At 44.6% G+C, this 25,132-nt stretch overlaps 3 protein-coding genes across 6 annotated transcripts in view; 1 reads left to right on the forward strand and 2 right to left on the reverse strand.

Annotated features, from left to right (window-relative positions):
• Positions 1 to 344: 344 nt before the first annotated feature.
• Positions 345 to 10,877, reverse strand: usp46 (ubiquitin specific peptidase 46). Of its 4 annotated transcripts, none has more exons than XM_037249034.1 (11): positions 10,750 to 10,877; positions 5,503 to 5,571; positions 5,295 to 5,412; positions 2,866 to 2,946; positions 2,131 to 2,344; positions 1,813 to 2,054; positions 1,591 to 1,667; positions 1,442 to 1,525; positions 1,164 to 1,361; positions 1,003 to 1,081; positions 345 to 929 (listed from the first exon to the last, which is right to left on the reverse strand). In XM_037249034.1, the coding sequence occupies exons 3-11, from the start codon at positions 5,322 to 5,324 to the stop codon at positions 828 to 830; spliced, it is 1,107 nt and encodes a 368-aa protein (XP_037104929.1). In that variant the 5' UTR covers positions 5,325 to 5,412; positions 5,503 to 5,571; positions 10,750 to 10,877; the 3' UTR covers positions 345 to 827. The 4 variants fall into 4 exon arrangements, with proteins under 4 accessions (XP_037104929.1, XP_037104928.1, XP_037104927.1 ...); XM_037249033.1 differs by having other exon boundaries at positions 5,491 to 5,571; XM_037249032.1 differs by lacking the exons at positions 5,295 to 5,412; positions 5,503 to 5,571; positions 10,750 to 10,877 and adding an exon at positions 4,041 to 5,287.
• rasl11b (RAS-like, family 11, member B) lies at positions 10,013 to 11,914 on the forward strand. The gene is made up of 4 exons (XM_037249036.1): positions 10,013 to 10,419; positions 10,508 to 10,564; positions 10,745 to 10,821; positions 11,111 to 11,914. The coding sequence occupies exons 1-4, from the start codon at positions 10,305 to 10,307 to the stop codon at positions 11,582 to 11,584; spliced, it is 723 nt and encodes a 240-aa protein (XP_037104931.1). The 5' UTR covers positions 10,013 to 10,304; the 3' UTR covers positions 11,585 to 11,914.
• Positions 11,915 to 12,879: 965 nt separating this feature from the next.
• Positions 12,880 to 25,132, reverse strand: part of scfd2 (sec1 family domain containing 2) — a 40,179-nt gene continuing 27,926 nt past the window's right edge. The window contains exons 7-10 of the mRNA XM_037249031.1: positions 17,391 to 17,536; positions 15,639 to 15,773; positions 13,915 to 14,034; positions 12,880 to 13,129 (exon numbers count right to left, since the gene is read on the reverse strand). Coding sequence (XP_037104926.1) covers positions 13,037 to 13,129; positions 13,915 to 14,034; positions 15,639 to 15,773; positions 17,391 to 17,536 — 494 coding nt within the window. The 3' untranslated portion in view covers positions 12,880 to 13,036. The remainder of the gene's footprint in view (positions 13,130 to 13,914; positions 14,035 to 15,638; positions 15,774 to 17,390; positions 17,537 to 25,132) is intronic.

Below are 25,132 nucleotides of genomic sequence, written 5' to 3' on the forward strand. Positions count from 1 at the left end.
ATATTTACCACAAACATCATTTACACCAATAATGCAAGAACAAAGTCTGACGACAAGAAGAATCAAAAGAAACAATGTTAAGTTTGTAAGAAAACGGAAAGACTTAATCATGCAACAGAAAAACACAACAAAAGGACTTCATCGGTGCAAAAGGTGGATGATCTTCAACTGTCCGAGTCAACCACAGCCCTGGAAAAGCCTTTTGGATGAAGAAAGTCAAGTCAGCGAGTGGAAGCCGAGATGCGATTTTTTTCAAGTACGGGTTCTACAACCAAATATTAAATGCTCTTCACTGTGTGATACTTGAGTTCAACAGAAATTTAAAAGCCTTAGTTTCCACCAGATGTGGTATTTTATGTTTATTGATTAGCAAAAAAATAGTGTTCAAATGAGCAAAAACACATTTAAAATTGAAAAGAAAACAAAACGACAGTAAGGAAGCCCACTTACGTCAGACTGCTGAAACTGGAACAATGGGTGTCTGCGCTAAGCACCGCAAAAATGCAAAAAAAAAAAAAAATCTATAGTGCTGCAGTTAGTGCTAATAGTAATAAATAAGTTCAATAAATACAAGAGAAAGACTCCATCTACAGAATATGTCGTAAATGTGCTGTGCCGGCTGATCCCGTTGGTAGGTAGCTTGACAAAATTAACATATCACTTTACAAAAAATGCATAGGACTAGAGAGGAATGACAACGGGTCACTTCATACGCCAATCTCTCAGTCAAAGAGCAGGGCTAAATTTGCATAAAGTGCGCTCAGATGCAGGTGAAGTCAGTTCAAAAGTAGGGGAGGGGGGGTGAGGAGACAAGGGGAGGACGCTGATCACTCCCTGGACTGGTAGAAGAGGATGTATCCCGACTCAGAGTTCTTGGAAATGTCTGAGGTAAGTCCGTAAAACTCTTCGATGGCGTGAGCGTCAATTTTCTGCGGGGAGGTTTTGGACCGATGAGATAAACGTAGCGGGCAGAGCAAAGGGAAAAAAAAGAACGTTACGCACCTCCACGATGTCATCGTCAAACAGCAGCCAGAAGGCATGACTCTTCACGATGGTGATGTAATGCCCTCGGTTCGGACCGCTGAACACACACAACACACACGCAAGCGTTCCATTTAAGCAATCGAAGGCGTCCGAGCGATAACGGAGGCGGTCCACCTCACCTGCCGCAGTGGACCACCACAGCAACCAGGTCATACATGCGGTCCAGGTTGACAGCGTCGCTGGACGTGTTGAAGAGGCGGAGCTCCAGGGGGAAGACTACGCGGTACGACAGCTTGGTGTAGCGGTGCAGCTGCTCCATGTACTTGAAGCGCTTCAGGTGTAGCGCCAGAATCATGGGCAGTTTCTTCACGCACATTCTGCAATACGCACACATTTGCAGGCGTCAACTTTTTCTTTTAACTCAAGTCCAGTGTTTGGCGGCGGTGCATTCACTGACCGTTTCTGCGCCTCCTGCTTGCTGCAGCACATCTCACAGTAGTACTTGTATTCACTGCACAGCGTCTCCGTGTTGCTGAAGTCCCTGCAAAGTGGGTGGGGGGATTGTCAATCTGACTTACTTTGGGTCATTTCTAAAAGCAAAACTACCTGAGGCAGTGCGTGATCGACGTGTTCTGCTCCACGTCCACGGAAAGGTCGAGGAAATCCTCATCTTTGCTGCTCACCTGGCAAAGACATCGAGAGAAGCTTAAAACCGAGGTGGGCAAATTTTGGATTCCAGGGCACCTCACTTTCTTAAATATATTTATTGTCTTCTAACAATATTTCTTCATCCAGCAGTTCCTGAATCCAAATGTGGTGGCCACTCACCGTCTCGCAGTTGAGGCAGCGCGTCTCGTTAGTCAGCGTGCCTTGGAAGATGTCGTGCACCCAGGTGGGCTCGGTCTTGTTCTCGGTCGTCGTTGTCTCGGCCTCGACGGGGGGGCCGTGGTTCTTCAGGCGACCGTTCTGCTTCTCCTGCTTCTTCTCCTCCTGCAGGATGTCAGCCACCGTGTTCAGCAGGTAGTTGAGGAACTCGTGGGCGTCCTGCTGCATATAATTGTCGAAGAGGTCTGCAGAAAAATCCCGATTACAAAGCAAAATGCTTTTCAGATGTGCACGTATACGAAGACGAGGCGGTCTCCTCACCGTTCTCCTTGCGCAGGCGCGAGATGAACTTCTTGGGTGGGATGACGCCCACTTTCTTCTTCTGCGTGGTGATGGAGTGGAAGAGGTCAGCCAGGCAGGTGAGCAGGTTCTCCTTCTTCTTCTGCTGGGCCTTGTAGGCCAGCACGTTCTCGCGAAAGGGCCGGCAGAAGTAGAGCGCCTGCAGCACCGAGTTGCAGTAGCACGTGTTGCCAAACTGCCGGGAAGGAATCCAAAGAACGACGACAGCACTTTAGATGCTCCTCTTAGAGTCATTATGTTCCGGAACAGCAAGATCAGCCCTAGCAGCGATCCAAATTGTCTATGTCTCAACTCTTCAAGTCATATTTAATTGCACCACCTCTGACAGATCATGAGTCACTGATCAAGACAAGTCAAACAAAACACAATGACTGCAGCAACACTTGTCTTATACTGCCCTCTGGTGGCCACGACACTCACATCAGAAGCGGCTTAATAGCCATTGAATTATCATGACAGACAAAGCATTTATTTCTTTATATCACTGCTACTTACGGTATGTTTTATGAATTGGAATACTTTAGAGTACTCTTAAAAATATTTCGTTTGTTTGTTGTTTTGAGGGAATTGCTTCATGGCATTTCCAATCATTTCAACGGGGAAAGATGTTTTTTCTTGCTTTGAGTTACAAAATGTGGTCATGGAACAAATTGAACTCACATCTTAAGGCACCAGCATATTTGTGTTGATGCTTACATTGACCAGACCAAAGTAGTGCTCATTGATGGGGAACTGCTCGGGGCCGATGTCTTTCTCCAGAGCCGAGGCATTGGTGCCCTGCAAAGCAGAGAGACAACAAGCAAAAGGAGTAAGCTTTTGTCTTGGCGGAGGTCCCGCTCAAAGTTTTTTCCCACACTGCTGTCTGTTGGGCAGCCGAAAACAGATCCGGTCTAAATTGTCTAGGTGTGTTTTACAGATGATTGCCGGGCCCGAGCGCTTATCTCGGCGCCGAGTCGGCATCTTCCCAAGCTCAAAGCGAGGCTTTGTCGTGACGACGCAGGCGACAATTTAGCCGGCGGGCGCCCTTGACGGCCAATGATGGTCGGTTCCGAGCGTCAAAACAAAGATGTTGAATGGCGCTTTGTGCCAGCGATCCAAGAAGTCATGGCATTAGGGGACTTTCATGTCAATCACTGTTTCGGGATTCATTGTTTGCTTTTCTATCAACTGCAAGAGCTTTGAGCTTCCAGTCAAGATGGAGCCTGATCGACAACTAATGGACAGACAGTACCATTCAGGATTTGGGCAAATGAATACATAAAATAGTGTCTGATGCTACGGTTTTGAATTTTATTCCCAATGAATACCAAAAACAACAACAAAAATCCCTATATTTGTTAAACTCTAGTTTCTTCCTTGGGGTCTTCTGGGTGAATGACATGGACATTCCATTCCACCCCGAAAATCAAGTACAACCCCCCCTGTCCATTTTAATATTCCACCAACATTTCTTCAATCATTCATTATATTTTTCAGCGTTTTGCTTTACAACAGGAAAATTCCTTCACCCTAAAATTAAGAACCCAGAAAATGGTATGGTCCAGAAATCTTACGTCATTAGATCACAGTGACGTCATGATGGGTTTACCGTACGGAGGAAGCGTGAGTCCCTGAACGCGACATAAACACAGATGACTGTTCAGTGATACGCCTTTCTCTCGGTCTGTGGTGTAAACTTAACACACCCACAAGGCGCTAACACATAAATCACACTATTATCGACACGGCAATAGCTATTATACATATTTAATGGTGCCCTGCCAGCTCCCTGAGTGTCAACTTTCGGCCACCGCACACCACAAGCCCTCGCTCGGTTCAAGACGGAAGCTACTCCGCCTTGCACCACAAACAACCGAGCACTTTGTACTCACCATATTACAAATGGAGGCGATGTTTCTGACAGTCATTTAGTTCACAGTGTCCCCCTGGCCGCCATCTTCAGGAAATAAACATGACTGACGGAGCAAACAAGGCCACACACACTGCAAGAAGCCCCGGGCGGCGTCGCAACGCAGACCCGCGGCACCATACGGGCAGCGAAGACCACCGAGAGAGTGGAGAGGAACTTAGAGACGAAGCGGCTCCATCGTCAGAAGACATGAAAAACAAGCATAATGGTGTAGTTTGGAGAGGGAGGTTGTTAGCAAACAAACAGGGCAATGCTTCCGTGGGGACGTCATGTAGCCCCACCCACCTGCCGCCAAACCTAATGATTGGTTCGGAGGTAAGTATTTGATTGAAAGAGAGCTACAGCCAATCACAGGGGACATGGCTGAGCTGCAACCAATCATTAGCCCCGACGTGATTTTTCGAAATGGGTACAATATTTGCTTATATTTTGTTGTTTACATTTTTAACCGTCCCATTTCAAATACAAATTAGGCTGAAAATTAAATAAAAAATGTTTTTGTGCAATTATCGTTATTTTTACTTCATACTATTTTCTTGTGTTCTAAACTCCCAGGCAGACAACTCCTATGTAAAACTCACCTAAAATAAATGATCTGCAGATTCTACAATTTCAGTGAATTTGTGAAAAGTTTTCTTGGACTTGTGTGAATTTATTTTTCAAATTTAGCTTCTTAACTGCTTCAAATGGGTGGGTGGTTGGTTTTTATAGAATTCTCTCTGTAGGGGTTCTCCCACCCTCAGAATGCACCATCCTGCTTTGTGCTTTCATAACAACCAGTCCGCAATTATCTCCTTAGCATTTAAATGTGGAGCCCCCAAAATAAAGGAAAACAACAAATAATTGGGATGAAAGGCACTTCAAAAGGGAAAGGGCAGCGGAGGATGGGGAGGGCATCATGTTTGGTATGCACCTTGGTTTGCTTACATTATGTCAGCCTGTAATTGATGAGGAAACAATTGCAACTGGTGGCCTTTCAATACAAAACGTTCCACAGACTTGTTTTGCTATTTCCGTCCCTGTGTGGATGGACTGTATTAATTTGTCTGAGTCACACCGCTTTTTTTTTTTTTTGTTTAACTTTGCCCTAGCTCTGTGTGTGCTTGCTTGCGGCTGATGAACACTCAGCAACATCCATGAAACCAAAATAGGCCCGGAAACCTCTCCGCTGATGGAGATAAAATCTGCACTATCTTCCTTTTTGGTCTGTGGGTACCTTGGAATTTTGTTTCCACAACAAGTTCATGCCAGGTAGGCGAAGCGTGGTGTCCAGGCAGGATGTTTACACTTTCACTGCACATGGAAGACTTTTTCATGCATCATGAGCATGTTTCCTGTAAAAGCCAACGCAAAAACATGAAGCTGTGTCACTGAAATGATATCAAAAGCCCCAAACCTTTGTGGCTATTTACGTGAAAACTCACGAGCAGCTGCTGTAGGCCACGACACGCCCGGACACTCACACACAGTCATCCGCTCACAAGGCTGATGATCTGGAAGTGTTGCAAAAAATATTTATGTTTCATCAGCATGATCAGTGAATGAAAGTGAATATCATTAATTATGAACATAACTAATAGTATTAAAGGTCAGTTGAGCAAATTTGTTATTTCAGACATGTATCAAATTGGCACTAATCAGTTTACAAGAAGTAGCTCTCGGTGGCCCCTGTAATAGAGGATAGATGAGGAATCATTATGACACACGCACACACACATACGCACACACACACACAGATGAGGCCTGGGATGCCTCTTGGCTTTAGTACACAGTGTTCCCAACGGTCTCAATTGGACATGTCTGAGGCAGAGGCTTCATTAAACAGATCAGCAACAGGGCGTGCTGGCAACACGGCAGATGGACATGCAGAGCTCATCATCACAAAAACACTCAGTGCAAGCAGAGGGAACACTTAGCGGTATGTTAGGTGTTTGACTGCGGTCAAGCCTCAATTGTTTGCTTCTAATTATTTTTGGATGGGCGGCAAAATGGCTGTGCGAATGTGAACTAGCTACAGTGTTCTAGCTGTGGATGTAGCCTATCGCCCAAAGTCAGCTGGGACAGCTGAATGAATGAATGAATGAATGAATACAAATATGGATTATAACAATAAGATTTATTAACGAGGTTGTTTGCATAACGGCAAGTGACATACTTATTCCGACGACATAATAGCGAGACCATCGGCATTGTCACGTCGCCAACTCAGCGGCTGTCTCACAAATGCAATTGCTTCAATTTGAGTTAGGCTCGCTGCTAATTGATTGACGTGTGAAGGAGGCATGCATATGGATAAAACATTGACCTACTTTATACATAATGGTGTTAATAAAATGGGCACCTTAAAATAAATGAACTATTCTCAACAGCGGTGTCATACTAATGATGATAGTCACCAGCAGTTAGCATGTTCAAAAAATCTTCAGGCTTCTGCTGGAAAGCCAAAAGAAATGTCAGGAAAGTCCAGTCGAACATATTTGGGTCCATCAGAGGCACCTGAAAAGATGGAAGGTGTGCATTCACTCCCTTTTAGGATGACATTGAATGTGACCCAGCCTTATCCCCAGTTTTTAGCGGGTGTGCACACTTATGCAACCGCATTTCGCAATTGTTTGTTAGTATTTCCAAGCTCTAAAACTTATATAAAGATAGGTGGATGAATGAGTAGATTGCTAGATGGATAGTAGTGAGCAACAAAGACATCAAATAATCAATAACAATTTTCTCCTGGAAGAGATGCGCTCACTCCAACTGCAATTTGTTTTTCCGGCCGAAGAGATACCCGTATTTCCTTTTAACGATGACACACTCATGGACACTCACGCAGACACACACATGGCAACGCATGCCCTCGCCTGGCCTCATCACAACAAAGCAGACGTTTTTAGGAAGGGAGCTTGTCGACCCACTTTTTCAGTCCTGGCGGGCGGAACACGTAATGCGACATGTTGCTTTCGGAGTCGTGCCAGAGCACGCTGCTACCTTTCCACAACTGTGGCTTTCCTCACTTCGCAATTATGCTACATTTCGACGTGAATCAAATCATTTTCCCCATTAAAATTAATTGAAATGCCAACGATCCATTTGGTCCATCCTAAATACTGCGATAACAGTATGAGTACTGATACCAAGCACCGATACCGCTGGTAAACAGTATTTTTGAAACATGCTACTGAAGTTTCTTTGTGTTGTGATCTGTACCAAAATAACCACTTACATTTTTATGGCCTTAAATCTGTGGTCCATAACTACCAGATAATAAAAAACATGTCTGTTTTGGTAGCAAAGCATATATGTTCCGATTGGGATTGTACGTCAGCAACCCCCCCCCCCCCCCCGAATAAGGTGCTTTCCATGTGTGCGTAAAACCAGTAAAATAAATGGCAGGAAAATGAGACTGTGGCAATTTAAGCCACTTATTAAAATATTGTTTCACAGCAAGTGTGCTACAAGCAGCAGTTTCGAAGGAGTCGGTTCAAGTTGTCTGACGCATGAGTCTTTCCTTTGTCCGTGCCAATTTACACGCGCAGTTTGTACATCGTACGGCACGTACCCTGTGGGAACAACGGGCTAGCACGTACGCCGGGGGCCGCGGGCACTGTGGCCCATCGCCGCGGTTTTCTTCTTCACTGCCAGGTCTGCAAATGGACGTCATTGACAAGTGTGGCGGGATAAGAGCATTAACACATCTGAAATGCAGCAATTATATAAAGTAGATTTCATGTTTCACTGTATTAAATATAAATAAAGGCACAACATATTTTTTTCACCATTTGCTCAATTTGGTGGGGCACTCTCCCACAAATGAAATTAAATAGAAAATAAATACAAAACTGCCTCTAGATTGGTTATTGTTGCTGGTAATCTCGGGTCATGATATTGTTATTTCCCCTGCGGCCATGTTAGACACAGATCTTAAGCAGATAAAAAAATATACTGTTTGCCTCTTTTGAACCCCTCAAAGAATGGAATGCGTAACAATGATGATACTCGCGGTGTTGCATGCGTCTTGGCTCGCAAACACTGTAAGCACTAATCGCAGGAAAAGCAGCAACCGCATTACTTCAACGTCAGATGTGCTTTCAGTTTGTCTCTCAACATGTACAGACAAAAAAAAAAAACACAATGCCTGCGATTCATTAGAAAATGTCCTGACCCGATCATAGCCATATTTCAAAGGGCGCAATCACTTCTGCCCTCGAGGCCTGAACCTTTTGTCGGTACTGCAATTTTTTTTCCTTTTTTGTTGCCTTGTGCAAAATTGTCATTCATCCATTGTGCATTTTCTTCCTCCCAAGTGTGACAAGAAGAAAACGTGTCAACAACGTGACAACAATAATCAGGCAGTTTAAAGTCTTAAGAGCGTAAACGTACATGTCACATGCAGCGAAAGCACTCTCAGTATCTTCTGTTATTGCTGCAACACTAAATGCTTTTAATCTGGCGGGGGTGCGTACACACATGCGCGCACACACACACAAGCACACGCAGGATAATGGTTCGTCCGGGCACGTGCACAACGGGGCCCAATTATCCACCGCCGTGCCAGAGATCAGCTTGCGGAATGTAAACAGCCGGCGCGACATGAATGGAGATTGAATTTGGATTGAAATATTTTTCAACTCAACTCACAACTTTGACTAAGGCTGGAATTCCTCAGGTGGGAGGAAGGCCTGTGTGTGTGTGTCAGGTCTGTGTAAAAGTACTCACACACACATAGAAGGGCCAAGCCCCTCATTTTATCTCCTCTGGCCGCTGTTGACTATGCAAATGGAGGAACATGTCGGCCGGTTTGCATTTCAATGCGAAGCACAACAAGCGCTATTTGCCTTTGTGTGCGCTTGCTTGCGCCAACAAGCCAACATCTTTTTCACGCATTGCTCCTTGCCAATGCTAATCCGGTATTGACTTCTTGTCACTGACTTTTTCCCCATGCGCTCAATGTGAGGATATTGAGAATTGAATCCTTCCCTGACAAATACTCAACTAAAACTAAACAATGACAAATGAATGATAAGAATCTATCGTGACCTCAGGGCTTGCCGGAGGGGGCTTGCATGCCTTGGGAAGTTCCTCACATGTGTGTCAACAAGGACATCCTTCTGTGATATAAAGGTAAAAAAAAAAACTCCCTCATTTTTGTATTTCACTGCCTGCAAGCACCCCTAATTATCCCCACATTCCATTTGCAATGAATACCCCAACGATCCTTGACAATTGCCCTCAATCCAGATGAATACCCCCATCCAACCCCCACCTTACGAACCAGCCACATCAGTGAGTGACCTTTTAATTCCGTACTCTTAAAATTCATTCCGGAATGTTCATCGAGTTCCAGAGCAAAAAAACCCAAAACATTTGTTTCCCAGTTTAATCTAAATTAAATATCAAATATATTTTAAGAAAATTAGGGTATAATTACGTATTACAAATTGTTCTGTAAATCACTTTTTTAGCACTGGAAAAGGTCGCAAGCTAAACGTATTCTGAAGATGGATGGCATGCCAAGATAAGACACTGGTAGTTTGACCTTTGGAGGCCGCTCGCTGTCATCGGCACGCTTATCAGAATGACATACCAAAGCGGAATTGGTGCCAGCCTGGCATGCCAACACAGCTCAGGGAACGAATGTGTGAAAGATGGACGACTACGACCCAGCAGCAGGAGGCTAAATGCCGGCCGGGAAAGTGGGACACAGTCATGTTTACATGTTGCCAGCTGTCAAGCATGTCAGAATATTCTTTGATTTTAAACAGGATAGTCAACTGAGGTTTTAATTGCAAAAAGGATAACAAATACATTAAAAATTCAAAAATGTGTAACATCCACTTTCCCTTATACTTGAAAAACCCATGCAAGGGAACAACAGTTTTGCTCGTGAAAGCCAATGTCAAGCTTGTCTTTTGTTGGGACGTTTCTATCCTGAGCTGCCACCTGTTCGAGCAGAAATTGGGCTTTTGGGTCCACTTGTGGGCGGAGCTAACACCACACGCAACCTTTACCGTCAGCCAATCAGGATGAGGCACACTGCCTGCCCTATAAAACACGCCGGCTCTCCCAAGGAGCTCAGTCAAGTCAGCTTAGAGACTTTCTGCACCTATTAATCGACGACTCGTTAATATTTAAAAGAATCTCACTGCAATAAGCTGTTTTGCTACGAGAATTAAAAAACTTAGACGGCGAACCTTCAGTGACGAAGAGAGAACAACAACAGCGGGAAACAAAAATGCGTTTAATCCACAACATGACGACCATCGCGGAGTGCGCAACCCCGGACTACTCGCTCCCTAACCGGGCTATTAAAATAGCCGTGATAGGTGCAGGCGGAGTGGGCAAAACCGGTAAGAAACTGAAACGACAAAGATGCAAATGGCAACATTTTCCAGCGTGTCCAGTGATGTTAAATTGCTATTTTGTGTTCATTTTCAGCGCTCGTTGTGCGGTTCCTGACGAGGCGATTCATCGGAGACTACGAGAGGAATTCTGGTGAGTTCACGAGCACTAACGTTGAGTCGGACATTTGGACACTCTCGAGTATTATGACCATTTTACACAATTGGCGTTTCTTTTTAATCTAATTTCTGTTTTAATGTATTGTAGTCACATCTTTGAACGAAAAACTGTTATTTAGTATTTTCTAATTAACTTTTGTGTGTTTGCTTGCAGGTAACCTGTATTCCAGAGAGGTCCAAGTAGACGGCGAGCAAGTCAGCCTCCAGGTTCAAGACACGCCTGGTGCAGAGGTAACGGCTCTACCTTTTTCTTCCCTTCTCTGTGATGACACTATTTAAGTGGCCAAGCCTTCAAGCTGTATGTTCTGAGAGGGGAAAACGAGAGTGGAAGACTCACAGGTTGTTCTGTAAAACTAAAGTTGTTTGCAAACGTTTTTAAAAATTAATGAAAGTAATATCTCCTCTTAACAGGGAAATAGAATGTTAAGGCAGATTCAATTATTCTCTTTAAAAGAAAACATGAGATGAATTAATGTCTGTGAGAGGTGGAAGCTAACCTTTTGTGTTTTTTGTTTTCCAGATGAACGACAATGGCGTAGTTCTCCCCAACCACGTTTCGTGCTCCCTGCAGTGGGCCGATGCCGTGGTGCTGGTGTACTCCGTCACAGACCGCCACAGCTTCGATCTGGTGCCGCAGCTGCATCAATGGGTATCGCGGTGCGCTATTAGTGGCGGGGGGCCGCCCGTGGTCCTGCTGGCCAACAAGGCGGACCTGCTCCACCTGCGCCGCGTGGAATCCCAGGAGGGCCCCCTGCTGGCCGCTGATCTGGGCTGCGCCTTTTACGAGGTGTCGGCCAGCGAGGACTACGATCAGGTGCACGGTGCCTTCCACAGACTGTGCTGCCAGCTGGCCAAGCAGCGGCCGGCGCTACCATCATCACCGCCCCCCGCACCTGCTGAGAAAAAGCGCCCCAAGTCGCCCAACATGCAGGACCTGAAAAGGCGCTTTAAGCAGGCGCTCTCCGCCAAAGTCCGTACCGTCACGTCCATATGAGACCTTCGTCCTCTTTGGAATTTTTATTCTGTTCTTGGAGAAGTTGCTTCTCAAATCACGTCCAGAGGAGGGTAACCGTGAAGAGCGTGAGAGGCTCTCCTTTTGCCTCTTGAAAGATGGACGGACGTTCCTCCAGACCGTTCCGCCACAGCTCACGCACGAGGCAGGACACAAGATGGAGAGGTGTCGCACGGTGGCAGTTATCACTGATTGCACTTTTAACACTGTGGGCTCAACAGCCAAATTTGTTTTTGCTGCTTGTTGGTGATGGTGGTATTTATTTGTTGACGATTCACACGGCTTGTTTTCACAATAAAAGGATGAAGCCCATTTTGTCATTGTTCTTTACACAGTTAAAACTTTGACCAGGGTAACATTTATAAAACTATTAAAGTTGTTTCTTATTTAAGGTCTCATTGAGCTAAATAAAGGCAACAAAAGAAAAGACCACATAAAATGCAAGGAATTGCACTTTTACTATTTGCATCATTTTTATTTTATTGCAATTTACTTGGAATATATTAAAGAATAGGTATAAATGAAAGAAGCTAATTTTTAAATATTTAAAAATATATTTCAAAACATTCCCCCCTCCTCAAAATTTCACAAAAAGTATTCTTCCATTTTCTACACCGCTTCTAATCACCGGGATAAAAAAAAAGAAAGATAAAAGATTGGTCTAAAATGTACATTAAAACTACACAAATCATTTATGCACAATTAGAATTGTTTGCCAATAAACATCTGAAAATACTGCACGGTTAATGTTTGAGCATATGATCTATTTGGTGCGTGGAGGGTCGTTCTGCAATTTTCAAACCCCATAACCCACAGAGAAGCTGTTTTGTTTGCATTTAGTCTCGGCATACCACACAGCGTCCTTGTGCTCATTCGTGATGGAATAGCATTGCGCTAGCGCTGAAAAGCAGGCAGCCACGAGGCTACATCAGATGTAAATTTCACAGCGCTGACCTTATTTTATAAAAAGCATCCGCGGAGCGAGACGAGCGCGCTTTAACAACAGTCTTGCATGAATGCAAGTAACTTGTGACGACATGAGTGGGCCAACAAGCCTTTGCTGAAGGACAACAAGACTTATTCAGATTTTAACCGCCACAAAAGTAGATTCGAAAGCAGAGATGTGTTTAAAAAGAAAATGCTGCTACGTAACCAGGTGAATCGGGTCTGTTTAAAAAAACGCTGATAGTTTATTTATTACTTCTTTCGCCTTGTGTGCTAATGCTAATGACGAGGCCAATTCGCACCTTTCCCTCCAATGAGCTCTCTGGACTTTCAATGCCACACACAGCATGCTTGTTTTATTGAAATAATAATATCCCATGGTTATGAAAATGTTTAATCAATACTAATTACACTTTATGTACAATCTAACGTAGCATCTGTGCTTTTCTTTAATTACAGTGTGTGTGTGAGTACTTTTTGGTTGCGGCCTCACACTCCGATGTCAGGTGTCAGTCTTTGGGTGGCGAAGAGCAGCTCGGGAATGTCGGTGGGCCTCAGCAGCCTGGTGGACAGGACCAAAACCTGTGGCGGAAATCATATTTTCTTTCTAATGTTCATATGCTCAACGCTCGCCCAGTTGCATGTCACAAAAAAAACTTCCAAGTGTGCCAAAAAAAAAAAAGAAAAAAGTGTGCTAGACGGCAGAAGTTGGCTTTTCATATTGGGTCAGTTTGTACGGTCGCTTTGCAAACGTTCTCGTAACAACGCTGATGTCATTTGCTTTGAAATGAAACACGGAGTCGCTTTCTGCTGCGCGCTCACGTCCTTTTAAGGACAGCTTGCTTGATGCCTTTTTTCTGAATTTTTTTTTTTTTAAAACTGCTACAAAGTGAAAGGAAAATGAATGTTTCATAATTAACGACTGTTTTAGATTAATGAATGTTTTTTTTTTTTTGTAGCCTGATCCAAAAGCTTTGATGGCAGCAGGCGTGTTGGTGGAAATGGCATCTCCTATCCACATTTCCCAGTCATGACCCCAAAGCCAACAAGTTCGACCCGGCCCCGGCATCCATCCTGCCATCCGCTGTCATGTGCCCATACGCTCCTTTGGCTCATTTGCACTGCATGTGATGGCGGGATACAGAGCCATCTGCGTATTGAGGGCAATGCTCTGTGTGCATATTCACGTGTTTTTGCTCAGCAAACTGGGCCACCAGCAGGGGGTTACGACAATGTCACACAACCTGCAAAAATGACTTTAGATATGGTAATGTGCCCACGGGGGCCTGTAAAGGTTGACACATAGACTAAAAAGACTAAAAAGAAGAGAAACTATTAGCGTCTGGTCCTGAGCGTGGCACGCTCACCTGACTTCCAGGTTTCAAGGCCGCGACAGTTTCCTTGACAAGGCGGAGCTCTGAGGGTGTGACTCCGCCCACGAGGAAGAGGAACAGCAGCGGGTTGTCGCTGGGATGCGGGCGGCTCACCTGGGAGGGGGGGAGGGCTTCGTGGATTAACATGCATTTATTTTTTATGTCAGCGTCCTAAAGTTTTTATGTCAAAAGTCATCTAAATTTCTAAGCAAATCATAAAGCGTTGAAGTAGAAGGGGATGAGCACCAGCTGAGGGTCTACACACGCCCCGCCTCCCGCCCGTATGCTTATGCAATTCGGGCTGGATTTGAAAGGGCTCGCTTATTGTCAAGTGCGGATGCCCCACGAGGTGGCAAACAAAGCCTTTTCTTCACACCCTGGCGTCATGACACGTGGACGTCTCATATGACACACACACATGCACACACACATGCGAAGAGGCTTTCACACACATTCAACGACACTGGATGAGATGGCAATTGAAGATGCATTTCTAACAGCGGGGCGGGCGGCCCGCTGTGTGGGTCGGTCCCGATTGGCTGAGGCGGTGAGTGCTTCGGTACACGTGAGGCGGCAGACGGTAGGGATGAGTCGACATGTTGACGTTCAGGTTCACACTCTCTCTCTCTCTCTCTCTCTCTCTTGCTTTGTGTGTGCGCGGTCAGAGGGCGCTCGGCGACACGCAGCATCCATGTGCGCTAAGTGCGACCATGTGCTAGGCCATGGGACCACGCAGGGGGGCGGAGCTTAGAGGAGAACAGGTTTTTTATAGTCACACGGAGTAGACTATTTTACTTTCCATTCTTTGCAATGGGGAAAAAAATGAAATGAGTTGAATCCTATGATTTGCTTCATAGATGGAAAGGGTTATGTCAGCATCAGACGAGCACATGCTGACAAACACATTCTCTTGCTTTAAGAAAAGGACCCTTTTCAAACTCAATTTTCTGTCTTTTCTGTATCTTTTCTTCCATTATTTGTGCATTTTTGTCAAATACTACTTCATTTTTAGATATGAATGGGATCTGAGGCGGAAAACCTTTCCCACCGTTTCATCTGTGACGACGGTGCTTCAATAGCGTAAACTGCCCGAAAGTTCAGCCGGTTTGAGTCGGTCCAAGTCGCTTATTAATTTGCCCAAAATCAGGACACTGTTATGCAAGCGCTCTAATTCGTCCTCCCTGAGAGTAATCATCACTTTAAGCAGGCCCAGATGTGGGATAAACATGCCGCGGACGGGTATTTATTTCCCGGCGGGCCGCAGCTACATGTGTATTGCACGAAAACATCGGTGGCAAAAGAAAAAAAATATTAACACAACCCACAAGTTGAGGTTTGAGCGTCTCCCACAGAGGAGCTCGACAAACCACCAAAGAAAAGCAGGATTAGTCGACGAGGTGATGGAAAGTAGCGGAAGGTTTGTCGGGACTTTTCAAAGTGCAACACAGTATTTGTGTATTTTAATCTTTAGATTGCATAACTATTAAAATGAGGTTTTTGATTAGCTCTTTAGGTATTTTTTTGCACAATATTTGACCGTTTTTTTGTGTTAAGGAAAGCAGACAAAATGTGATTAATTTGTCCTTAAGATCAGTAAAAGAACAATTACAACAGCTAAAATGCTTGCATCAAAGTAAAATGGTGGACGTTTTGAGACTTCATGATGGACACATCTACCAAATGTCATGAAGTAAAACGGTCTGCACGTAATGTCTGACCTTCATGAACATGCTGAAGCCCGTCTTCAGGAGGTCCGTGAGGCCCCCGGACATGTGCTCGATGTCAGGACATTCGTGCTTGTCGGGATGGAAGACTTCTTGCAGGATCTGTCGCAGGAAAGGTCGATAGGTAGCCTGCAAAAACGAGACAATGAAAACACAATGACTTGACAAGTCGTCAATTTCAAATATCTCATAAAATCTCTGCGGGAAAGGCCTTATGCAACATACAAAACAAATTTCCGGAGCACCATCTGATATTCTTAAAAGGGAATTCAGCTCCAACCCAAGTACTGCACCATTTATAGCCTCAAAGCTAACAGGGCGACGATTCCAGACGTCTTTTTCTCGATAACATCGGACACGGTTTGAGATTCTCGCAAAGATGGAATCTTAAAATAATCAGTCGGATGACACAACATTTTTGTGAACGTCATTGACCGTGTTTTAAATCAGTCTTGGAAAAGCTGACGACTGCTAACTCATGAATCTGTGAATGATATATAGTTGGCTAGGAGTTAGCTTCTGTTAGCATGCTGACTATTTAGAGTTGACAACCACGTATGTTTTTGGAATCTGGGAGGAAGCCGGAGTACCCGGAGGAAACCCACGCAGGCAAGGGGAGTACATGAAAACTCCACAGAGAAGGGCTGAAGCCCGGAATCAAACCCACGACCTCCGCACTGCGAGGCGGATGTGCTAACCAGTCGACCGCCCGTGACTCACTATATCAACTAGAATTTAGCAACATTACAAAATGGGTCAACATGCTCCATCTGAGTGGGCGGTAAACAAAACAACACTGACACCACAACATCTGTCTTGCTTGACTAACATCGCTGGGGAAAAAAAAAAAAAAACACCTCCGCAAAAACACACCCACAGAATTATCATGAATGTCAAACCCGCTTCTGTTAGCAGGCACGTGTGCGCACATGCCGCCGTATCGCTTTTCCTCCAGAGTGGGATTTTCTTGGCGCGGAGAGGATTGATTAGCGAAATTGATTTGACAAAAACAGCACGTTACATGAATACAACGGGACAGAAAAACATGTTAGGGAATGGAATGTTCTAGCCGAATGAGGAACACGGTTGACATAAAGACAAGCTAGAACTTGGCTACAGTTAGCAGCTGTTAGCATAATGAGTAATTGGAGCCTGAATGTAGTTAAATTGTATTAACATATAGTTATCCAAAGAAAAAAATCAAAGAAACAGACTTTTTTGTAATTATTTTGAAAACACTTGCTAGCTCATTTTGTTTGTGTGAAAGCTATTTGGGGTAAAGTTTAGTGAAGTTAGGGCTCCAAACTAATAAGAATTCCGAAGTTACTGTAAGTTAGCGCTCATGTAGCTAGCGTTCGTTAGCATAAAGTCCATCTGGAGCCTGGCAATTTTGAGTTAAAACGAAGACAAACAGAAGCCTGGATACAGTTAGTTTGTGTATCTAGCATTTACATAAGCTGTGACTCAACATTTATCTACATCTACAAGTTTGTGGAGGCCATCCTCCACATTGCAAGACAGCTTTTGTTTGTTACACTTTTACAATTTTCAAGGATGAACGCCCCCCCCCCCCCCCCCCCCCCATGGTTACATAACATAATAAGATAGCTTGATAAAGACCAGGAGGCTGTGGAAGTAATTCAAGCAGGAAATAGTGGTATTAAAAAGGTATAATTAAAGTGTGCTTTCTGACTAGAATGTTCCATGGCGCCCTTATTTGGACGGCGACGGGACACAAGGTGGTACCTGGTGGACTCCGTCGCTTGGCGTGTAGACGCGACGTAATTGCTTGAGGTGGTCTCGGGCGTGGCTCAGCCTGCCCAGGGTCTCGAACATACGTTCTAATGCGGAATGGACCTGCTCAGTGCTCGGCTCCTCCTCCTCTGTACAGCCTGGCAAAGCAGAACAATTTTAATTTCAATACTTTTAATCATTTATTTGCATAATAATAGTTAAAAAAGGGAAAGGAATAGGTATAATTTGAGTTTTGATTACAATTTTTGTTTGTATTTCCAGGAAAAATATTTTTGAGAAAAAAAAGTTGAGACAAAGAGTCGTATAATTTTCAGGTTGCTGAGGTTTTACTTGTTCTTCAAATTGCAGGCCGCAGGTCGCCTGTCTTTGGCGCGTAAGCAAAAGTACCACCTGTGTTGCGTGCTTCTTTGCAAACTGGCACACAAAAAAAGCCAACGCATGCAAGAAAACACTGGCAAAAAACAAAAATGACAAAACACTTCACCCCAAAACTAATTATAGGAGTAAAAATACTTTCTTCCCAAAAGAACATCTAAGGAAGCTGATGTTTTTGCAAAGAGACATAAAAATATGCACTGGTATAAATTATGATTAAGGGGAACCCATTTTTTGGATGATCGGCACTGGCAGGAATGCAGCGAGTAATTAAACGTGTGTTGCAGTTCTATACGACATCAGTAAAAAGCGGCACGCCGCAACTGTGTCAGCAGGTAGTCAGCAGGTAGTCAGCATGGCTCGCAACCAACGCCAACGCTGATGGCTGCCAGCGGCGCACAAAGGCGCATTGTGCGCTGCCAGGTGCCTCACGAAATGCAAACATGGCTCATTATACGCCTCTTTAGTACCAGATTAATTCTTCTGTGGAATCAGCGTGGGTGAAATAAAAGCAACAGAAAAAAAGAGCAATTTTGAGGTAAATGAGTTGATTTTTTTTTGCCACTCTTTCACCATCATCCACCATTCACATCAAACCTAAATTAAATTGGGGCTCCACATGATCTCACATGTTAAACAGGTCTTCAGACATTTCTATATACAGTATGGAGTACACGGAGATAAAATCTCAGACGCCGGTAGATCACAGAAACCCCCTCGCACGATGTAACGATAACTTTTCCCAACTCTAAAAGGTGACCTGCTACCCAAACGCTTTGTCTGATTTTATTCGGCCGACTCCATCCGTCAACGTCGGCGCGCTTACATAATGCACGGGCGGCTTTGTTAGTCTTTAATCTGGGAACTTTGTTCCCTCGCCTGCCTGCTATGTTGCAGATGATATCCGAAATCAAGGGGGACAGGCTTTGTTTTGAGCGGCTGCCCGTCTGCAGGAATCTGGCAGCCAACCCCGACGGCTGGAAGTTAAACGCTCGTCCGGGGACAAAGCGCAGGGCGAGACCGTGTCGAGCGTTCGGATATGGGTCTTATCTTAAAGCATTTGCACTAATCCAAGCGTCCTAAAATAGGAGCGGGAGTGGCACCTGGGCCTTTCCCGAAAGTTGGACTGACTAGCCTCCAGGTCGCAGTTGAAATGAGCGCGTGGTATGTCGAGGGTTTGCCAGGTACCATCTGTTTGACGGTTTCACAAACCAGCTAATAGAATAAGCAATAAGACGTTGGCCGGGCGTGTTGCGTGTGAGCACGAGGCGTTTGATCACCTGCCAATGCTGGCGGGCCGCTGCGTTGACGGCGGCGTCAACCGAGCCCGACATAGGTCCCCCAGGTGGCGATACGGAAGCACCGCAGCTTGGCCCGTGGGCCCGAAACACCTGCGGATCAACTAATCTCTGCGCCATCCACCGTGTCGGGCCAAGACCGCACGCCTCTTCTGATGACTCTCACGCGAGTTGTGGATTGAGGGCGTGTCAAACGTATAGGTGGAATTTGACGGGAAATCGCAATTGAGCGAACGCTGCTCGATACGCCCCCAATCCTCCAGAACCTTCTTCAACCGGCATGCTCTCACGCAACCCTGTCATGACTCACCCGGGCAGCCATCCGCTTGTTCGGAAAATTAAAGGATGCACTTATCAAGCGGCATTGAAGGAAAAAGCGCAGAGTGGTGAGTCACTGTTCCTTTGTGCGGACAAAGAGATAACTCAGAAGGATAATTTGATCTTAAAATTAGTCCAAATGCAAAAAATTATCTTGGCTGTTTTGATGGCAGAAAATGGGTCCTCATTTATATTTTTTCAAAACAACCGCAGTCGTTATTTTTACGTGAAATCTGTTGTGTTAATCCAAAGCATGCTAGGTTGTTAGCCATCATCCGGTAACATTAAACATCCATTTAGTGAGTAATTACATATACAAGAAAGAAAGACATCAAAGTCGGAAGGAAGTAATAAGGCCGTATTTTGGTCAGCCATGTGGCCGGCGGAATGAAAACAGTGCGTTTCCTCAACAACCAGCCAAACAATACAGCAAAACTCTTGCTGCCGCCGCACTTATCAGCGGAATGTATTTATTATAAATATGCCTGCCTATTTCAAGGCACGAACAAAATGGCTCTCCTGGGGGAAAGAATGTGGGTACGTGATTCAGGGAGGAAACTATTTATGAGGCTTCTTATCAACCTTACGAAAATTACGACGGTGGACACGGCCGCTGTCGAGCTTTTCCATCATGTGATGTTCCACTTCCACATGGTACTGACATGAGGATGATGTAACCGAAGTGTGCTTATGTCATTCTTTATTCTGCCTCGGCGGCTTCAGTTTCCAGTTGTGAGCTACTTGGCTGGCAATGTCTATTGCGCTAGGCAGAATGCTAACACGCTAGCTTTAACTCCGCACTGGGTAGTTTTTGGACCCAACATGCATCCTCAACTGGATGTGTTGCGGTAGTTATTTCACCAAATTTGGGTTACTTTTGACCCAGCGGTTTTAAGAGCGTGCCCTGTCATAAGAAGGCGAGTTCATTTAACTCATATGCTAAATGCTAACATAGTAAGAATTTCTATTTCAGGCTGTGCGCAGTGCTGGTGTATTTAATGAAGTGTCTCTTAGAAAACGACACTGCATTCATTCAAGGTTGAGCTGAATTCGGTTTGCTCGTCTCTGTGGGAATTAAAAAAAAAAAAAAAAGAAAAAACATTTTTCTTGTCCCAGAGTTGCATTTTTTGCAGGAATGAAACGGCGACGGCTGAAAACCGAGATCCCTCATGACTCGTCTTTCACCTCCACCTTGGCTAGTTTGTGTGTGTGTGTGTGTGTTGAGGTGCATACTTTCATGGCCGATCAGTGAAATCTAGCACTCTCGGGCCCAGACTGAAAAAGGGAGTAAAAATTAGAACTTTGCACGCAATCCAATTTGAGACACACGCGAGACGAGAAGGGATGTAAAACAAACCTCCTTTTGGCACACCGGGCCTGTCTGTACAGTGTGTCGAACGTCCTGCTTTGGCTTTCAGCAGTTATGTAAGCGCCATGATCAGCACATTCACTTGAGGGAAAAAAAGCAGTCGTTAAAAAAAAAAGACATGCTGTCGTATGCTCAAAAGCATAAATGTCACGACGTCAATAAAAAGTAGCAGCGGTCTTGAAAAAGTATCTGCACTCTTTTCAAATTTGTACGTTTGATTGTCTGAAAATGTGACGCAATTGGAGCTCAGCATTGGAGGGTCCTGGTGAAACGGGATCTTTAGAAAAACACAGCGGCCTGATCAGAAACGGTCTTTTTGGGGCCTGACTTAACCTAAATGATTCATTGGCTGTTTCATCCAATCAAAAGGTTGTATAAGCCCTGTCTTTGTTCAGCAAGTCTTACACAACCACAAAAGTATTCTACCACTTGAAAACAACCTTGTCTGTCAAAAGAGTCCAATCGCAGCCTTCTTCCGTCACAATCATTCTGTTCAATTTTTTTTTTTCTTTTTCATGAATGACCTTGCTGGCATATGGTGTGCATCAATCGTCAATTGTTTGTTACACAATCATAGCGGGCGTGTGCGAGAAAGAATGTCATTAGCCGAGTGATGACTGAATGAGTGTGCCAGGTCACCTTTATTATTCTGATGATTATTTGCTGATTTATGCTGAAGGCCAGTGTTGGAGAGCAGATCAACAGGCGGTGCATGAGTGCACCTCCTAACTGATCACAAAGCCTTTTCAACACTTCTCAATGATGTCACCAATTGCAACTATCAGGTCATTTTCTGAAAATATAATATTACTTTTTTGTCTAAAATATACAACTTGTTTTTTCTCCAACTGTCTTCAACAAAAACAATGCTGTGGTCCTTGCTAAATGAACCAAGAAGTCAATGACAGTGGATGAAAAGGTAATTAATGAACCAAAGAAGGACAGTACTGCCCTCCAGCGGCGCATTGATGGCATTCCACTCAGCAGTCCGCCTTGTAAATTGTATCCAAAGCGCCCTCTGCTCGTCAAACGGAGACTAACTCCCTAAAAGTCAGCTGTGGCAAACTACATTTAAAATGAGTATGATTGCATATAAGCAAAAATGTCAAAGAAATATAGACACAAATTAATTTTAAAAAATTCAATTAAAATGATCTAGAGCAGGGCTGGGTAAATTTTGTGCTTATTTTTTTCCATCTATCTATCTATCTATCTATCTATCTATCTATCTATCTATCTATCTATCTATCTATCTATCTATCTATCTATCTATCTATCTATCTATCTATCTATCTATCTATCTATCTATCTATCTATCTGTACGCTTAAAAGTTTAGTGTTCTGTTTTAATTATCACTTGGACAGAGTGGGCGGGAGGTGTGTGTGTGTGTGTGTGTGTGTGTGTGTGTGTTCGAAAGGTTTTATTTTGACCGTCCGGGAAGCACACGGGCCTCTGCTCTGCTGTGTTTGTTTTCCCAAGTAGAAACATGTGAACATGTGTTTGTTGCTCACTGGGCTTGAGTTACACACCAGAATGCATGAACACGTGTGAGCAGTCGGGCGCGCGCACACGCACACACAAACACAACAACGCACAGTGCTTTGACAGGTGCAGTTACTAACATGTCCGCTAGGGGGCACTGTTAGATAAGCCTGCAGCGCACAGCATGTAACACGTACCCCCATCAATTCAATTCGGGCCCCCAACTCTCCAACCTATCAAAAACAGACCTCTCTGCCAGAAGGACCGAGGAGCTGTTTTTTCACGCTCTCCTGAGGAGGATAAGCATCTTTTTTTTTTTTTTCTCGCAGGGGCCCAGATGTGAGGCACCAAACCTGCTTGAATAAAAAAGTCACTTTCCCTCCTCCTCTTGCTCTCCAACTATACTCTCCATTTTTACCACAAAGTGTCCAAGTTTGAAAGTGAATATTGTCCTCCGCCCTTCCTCCAAAGCTGGCCCGAGTCTACTTTTTCTTTTCTCGCCGTGGCAGGTTCCACTTTCCAAATAAACCCTTTCAAACGTGCAACACATGCCATGGGGAACAAAAGGGAACAAAGTGAGACATAATGGCGAAAAAAACAAAACGCTAACAGACGAGTCACACAGTCCCGATGACCCAGAAAACAAAGACACATATTTAGCCTCGTCCACTTTGCTCTGTATCTTATTATTCTCGTAAATTCTTCGTCAGTGTGTGTGTGTGTGTGTGTGACATGTTTGCGCACATTTGTTACGGCACATCTGGATGGAGTGAGGGCGTGGTGGCTCGCATGACTCAAATCCATACGATGAAGAAACATTTTGTGAGGAACAAGGCAGAATGTTTTATAGCGCGTCCAGCCCGGATAACCAACACAAGTTGCTGCGAAGTGAATTTGGGATTTACGAGGCAAGGCCAAGACTCCGGTAGGTGTGCTGTCTGCGGGGATTAAGCCTCTTTTTTCACGCAGAGATCCCACGTAATTTCTGCACCAAAACTGGGACGCTCGTCCCCATGCTGCCTTTTTACACAGAACTAAGCAGTTAACAGGAAAAAAAACATAAAAACCAAAAACAGTCTTAAGGAAGTCTGCCATTTTGTTTTGAATAAGTCCTGTCTTTATCACACAGACTAATATGATAAGATAGTCAACAAATATTAGCCTAAACCAACAAAGACATCAAGTTCGCGTTTGAAAAAACATCAGAGCGAAAAAGCCTATTGGCTAAAGGTTTCCAGCAAATAAACACGCACACATGGTCAAGCAAGATGACGCGATAACACTCATGGCAGCCAAGCGGCCTCCAGTAAGGCCCCGCCGCTGCTTCCAGCCGCCACGCTAGGCTACACCGTGCTAATGAAGAGCTGGTGGGAGCCCGTGGCTCGTGTTCATGTTATAACGCCAACAAGACCTACATGGATGTCATGCAGACTTGTCTGGCTTAGTTTGCATTAACTGCAAATAGCATGAGCACATTCCTAAATTCAATTATTCTCTTTGAATCACATTGATGACACTTAAAACCCTAACCCTAGTTTCACACCCTACCCCTAGTTTGAAACCTTGACCCTAGTTTTAGATCAGCAAACAGCAACAATGAGACAAGACGACCAAACAATGGAGAGTAATGACAAGAGGAGGACAGGGTGGTGCTGCTGATGAAAAGACATGATTAACCTTTGATCCTCATGTAATTTTGTGCGGGTGTGTGTCAGATGATAAGTGTACTACTCCCAGGAAGCACAAACAGAGAGATAGTGTTGATGCTGATCAGATACTTTGTATATTGCGGGTGTGTGTGTGTGTGTTGTGAGAATGCGCGCGAGACTGGAATAATGGATGAAGTGTTGCGCAAGTCCACGTTTAACAAAGTGCAGGACCAAGAACAAAGACCATTCTGAATGAAAACAGATACAAACAGTGCTCTTCGTTTACATGAAAACGGTTTTCGCCGTTGATAGACAGTCTTCTTACATGAATACAATTTCCAATATTCTACCAATCCCAACAAGAGTTTAACTCAAAGACGACAACTGACGAGATACGGCAGCGACATCCATCTAGGGAGGAAACATCCTATCGCAGGAAGTCCGATTCTCCCTAATCGCAGCTCTACTTCCCGTTCGGGTCCCGGAGCCTCATCATCTCCGGATCCAAGCAGCCACGCAGGCAGGCGTCCCACACAAACATGCATTCATGCTAGGCTGGTGGCGCAAGTGCAAGTGAATTACAGGGCGGAGCGCTAGCAGACGTAGCACTTAGCGTATTATACGCTGACACCAAGACCGTGACTTAAAAAACTAGCTAAAAACTGTCTGGACAAACTATAATTTAATAGTTTTCATCCAGTCTCTAATTAGAGAGTGCGCGTGTGTCACGATCCAGGTCTGAGGGATGATGCTGGGCCAGACCCGAAGCCGCGGTAACCTCTGATGATGAGATGCTAACGCTTAGCATGACACAAATAACACACCCAGACTGGCTGAAACACAAAAACCTTGATCATGTACTCTGCTCTTCGACACTGCGCAACAAGCTGAACAAGCTAACGCAGACCACTACGAGGACCAGGAGTGGAAGGTGTGTGTGTGTGACTTTGAATGTGTTTATTTTCTGAAGCGGGTGAACCGCAGACAGCCATTATCGCGGCACACGTACGATACGCCCACACGATAACACTAGCAATGACTCTCAACAACCAAAACGTTTCCCACGAGGGGAGAAACAGTGGTTCATTCATGCCTTCATCTGGCCACGTCGGACTACGGCGACTTTAATGTTGACCCCGTTCCGATAAAACTGCAGCGATGTTAGCATCTGGGCTACATTTGATCGTCTTGTCACGTCAGCCTGTAATAATAATAAGCAGCGCACATGAGAAACATACACA

Source organism: Syngnathus acus, chromosome 4, assembly GCF_901709675.1.
Source record: "Syngnathus acus chromosome 4, fSynAcu1.2, whole genome shotgun sequence".
NCBI lineage: Eukaryota > Metazoa > Chordata > Actinopteri > Syngnathiformes > Syngnathidae > Syngnathus > Syngnathus acus.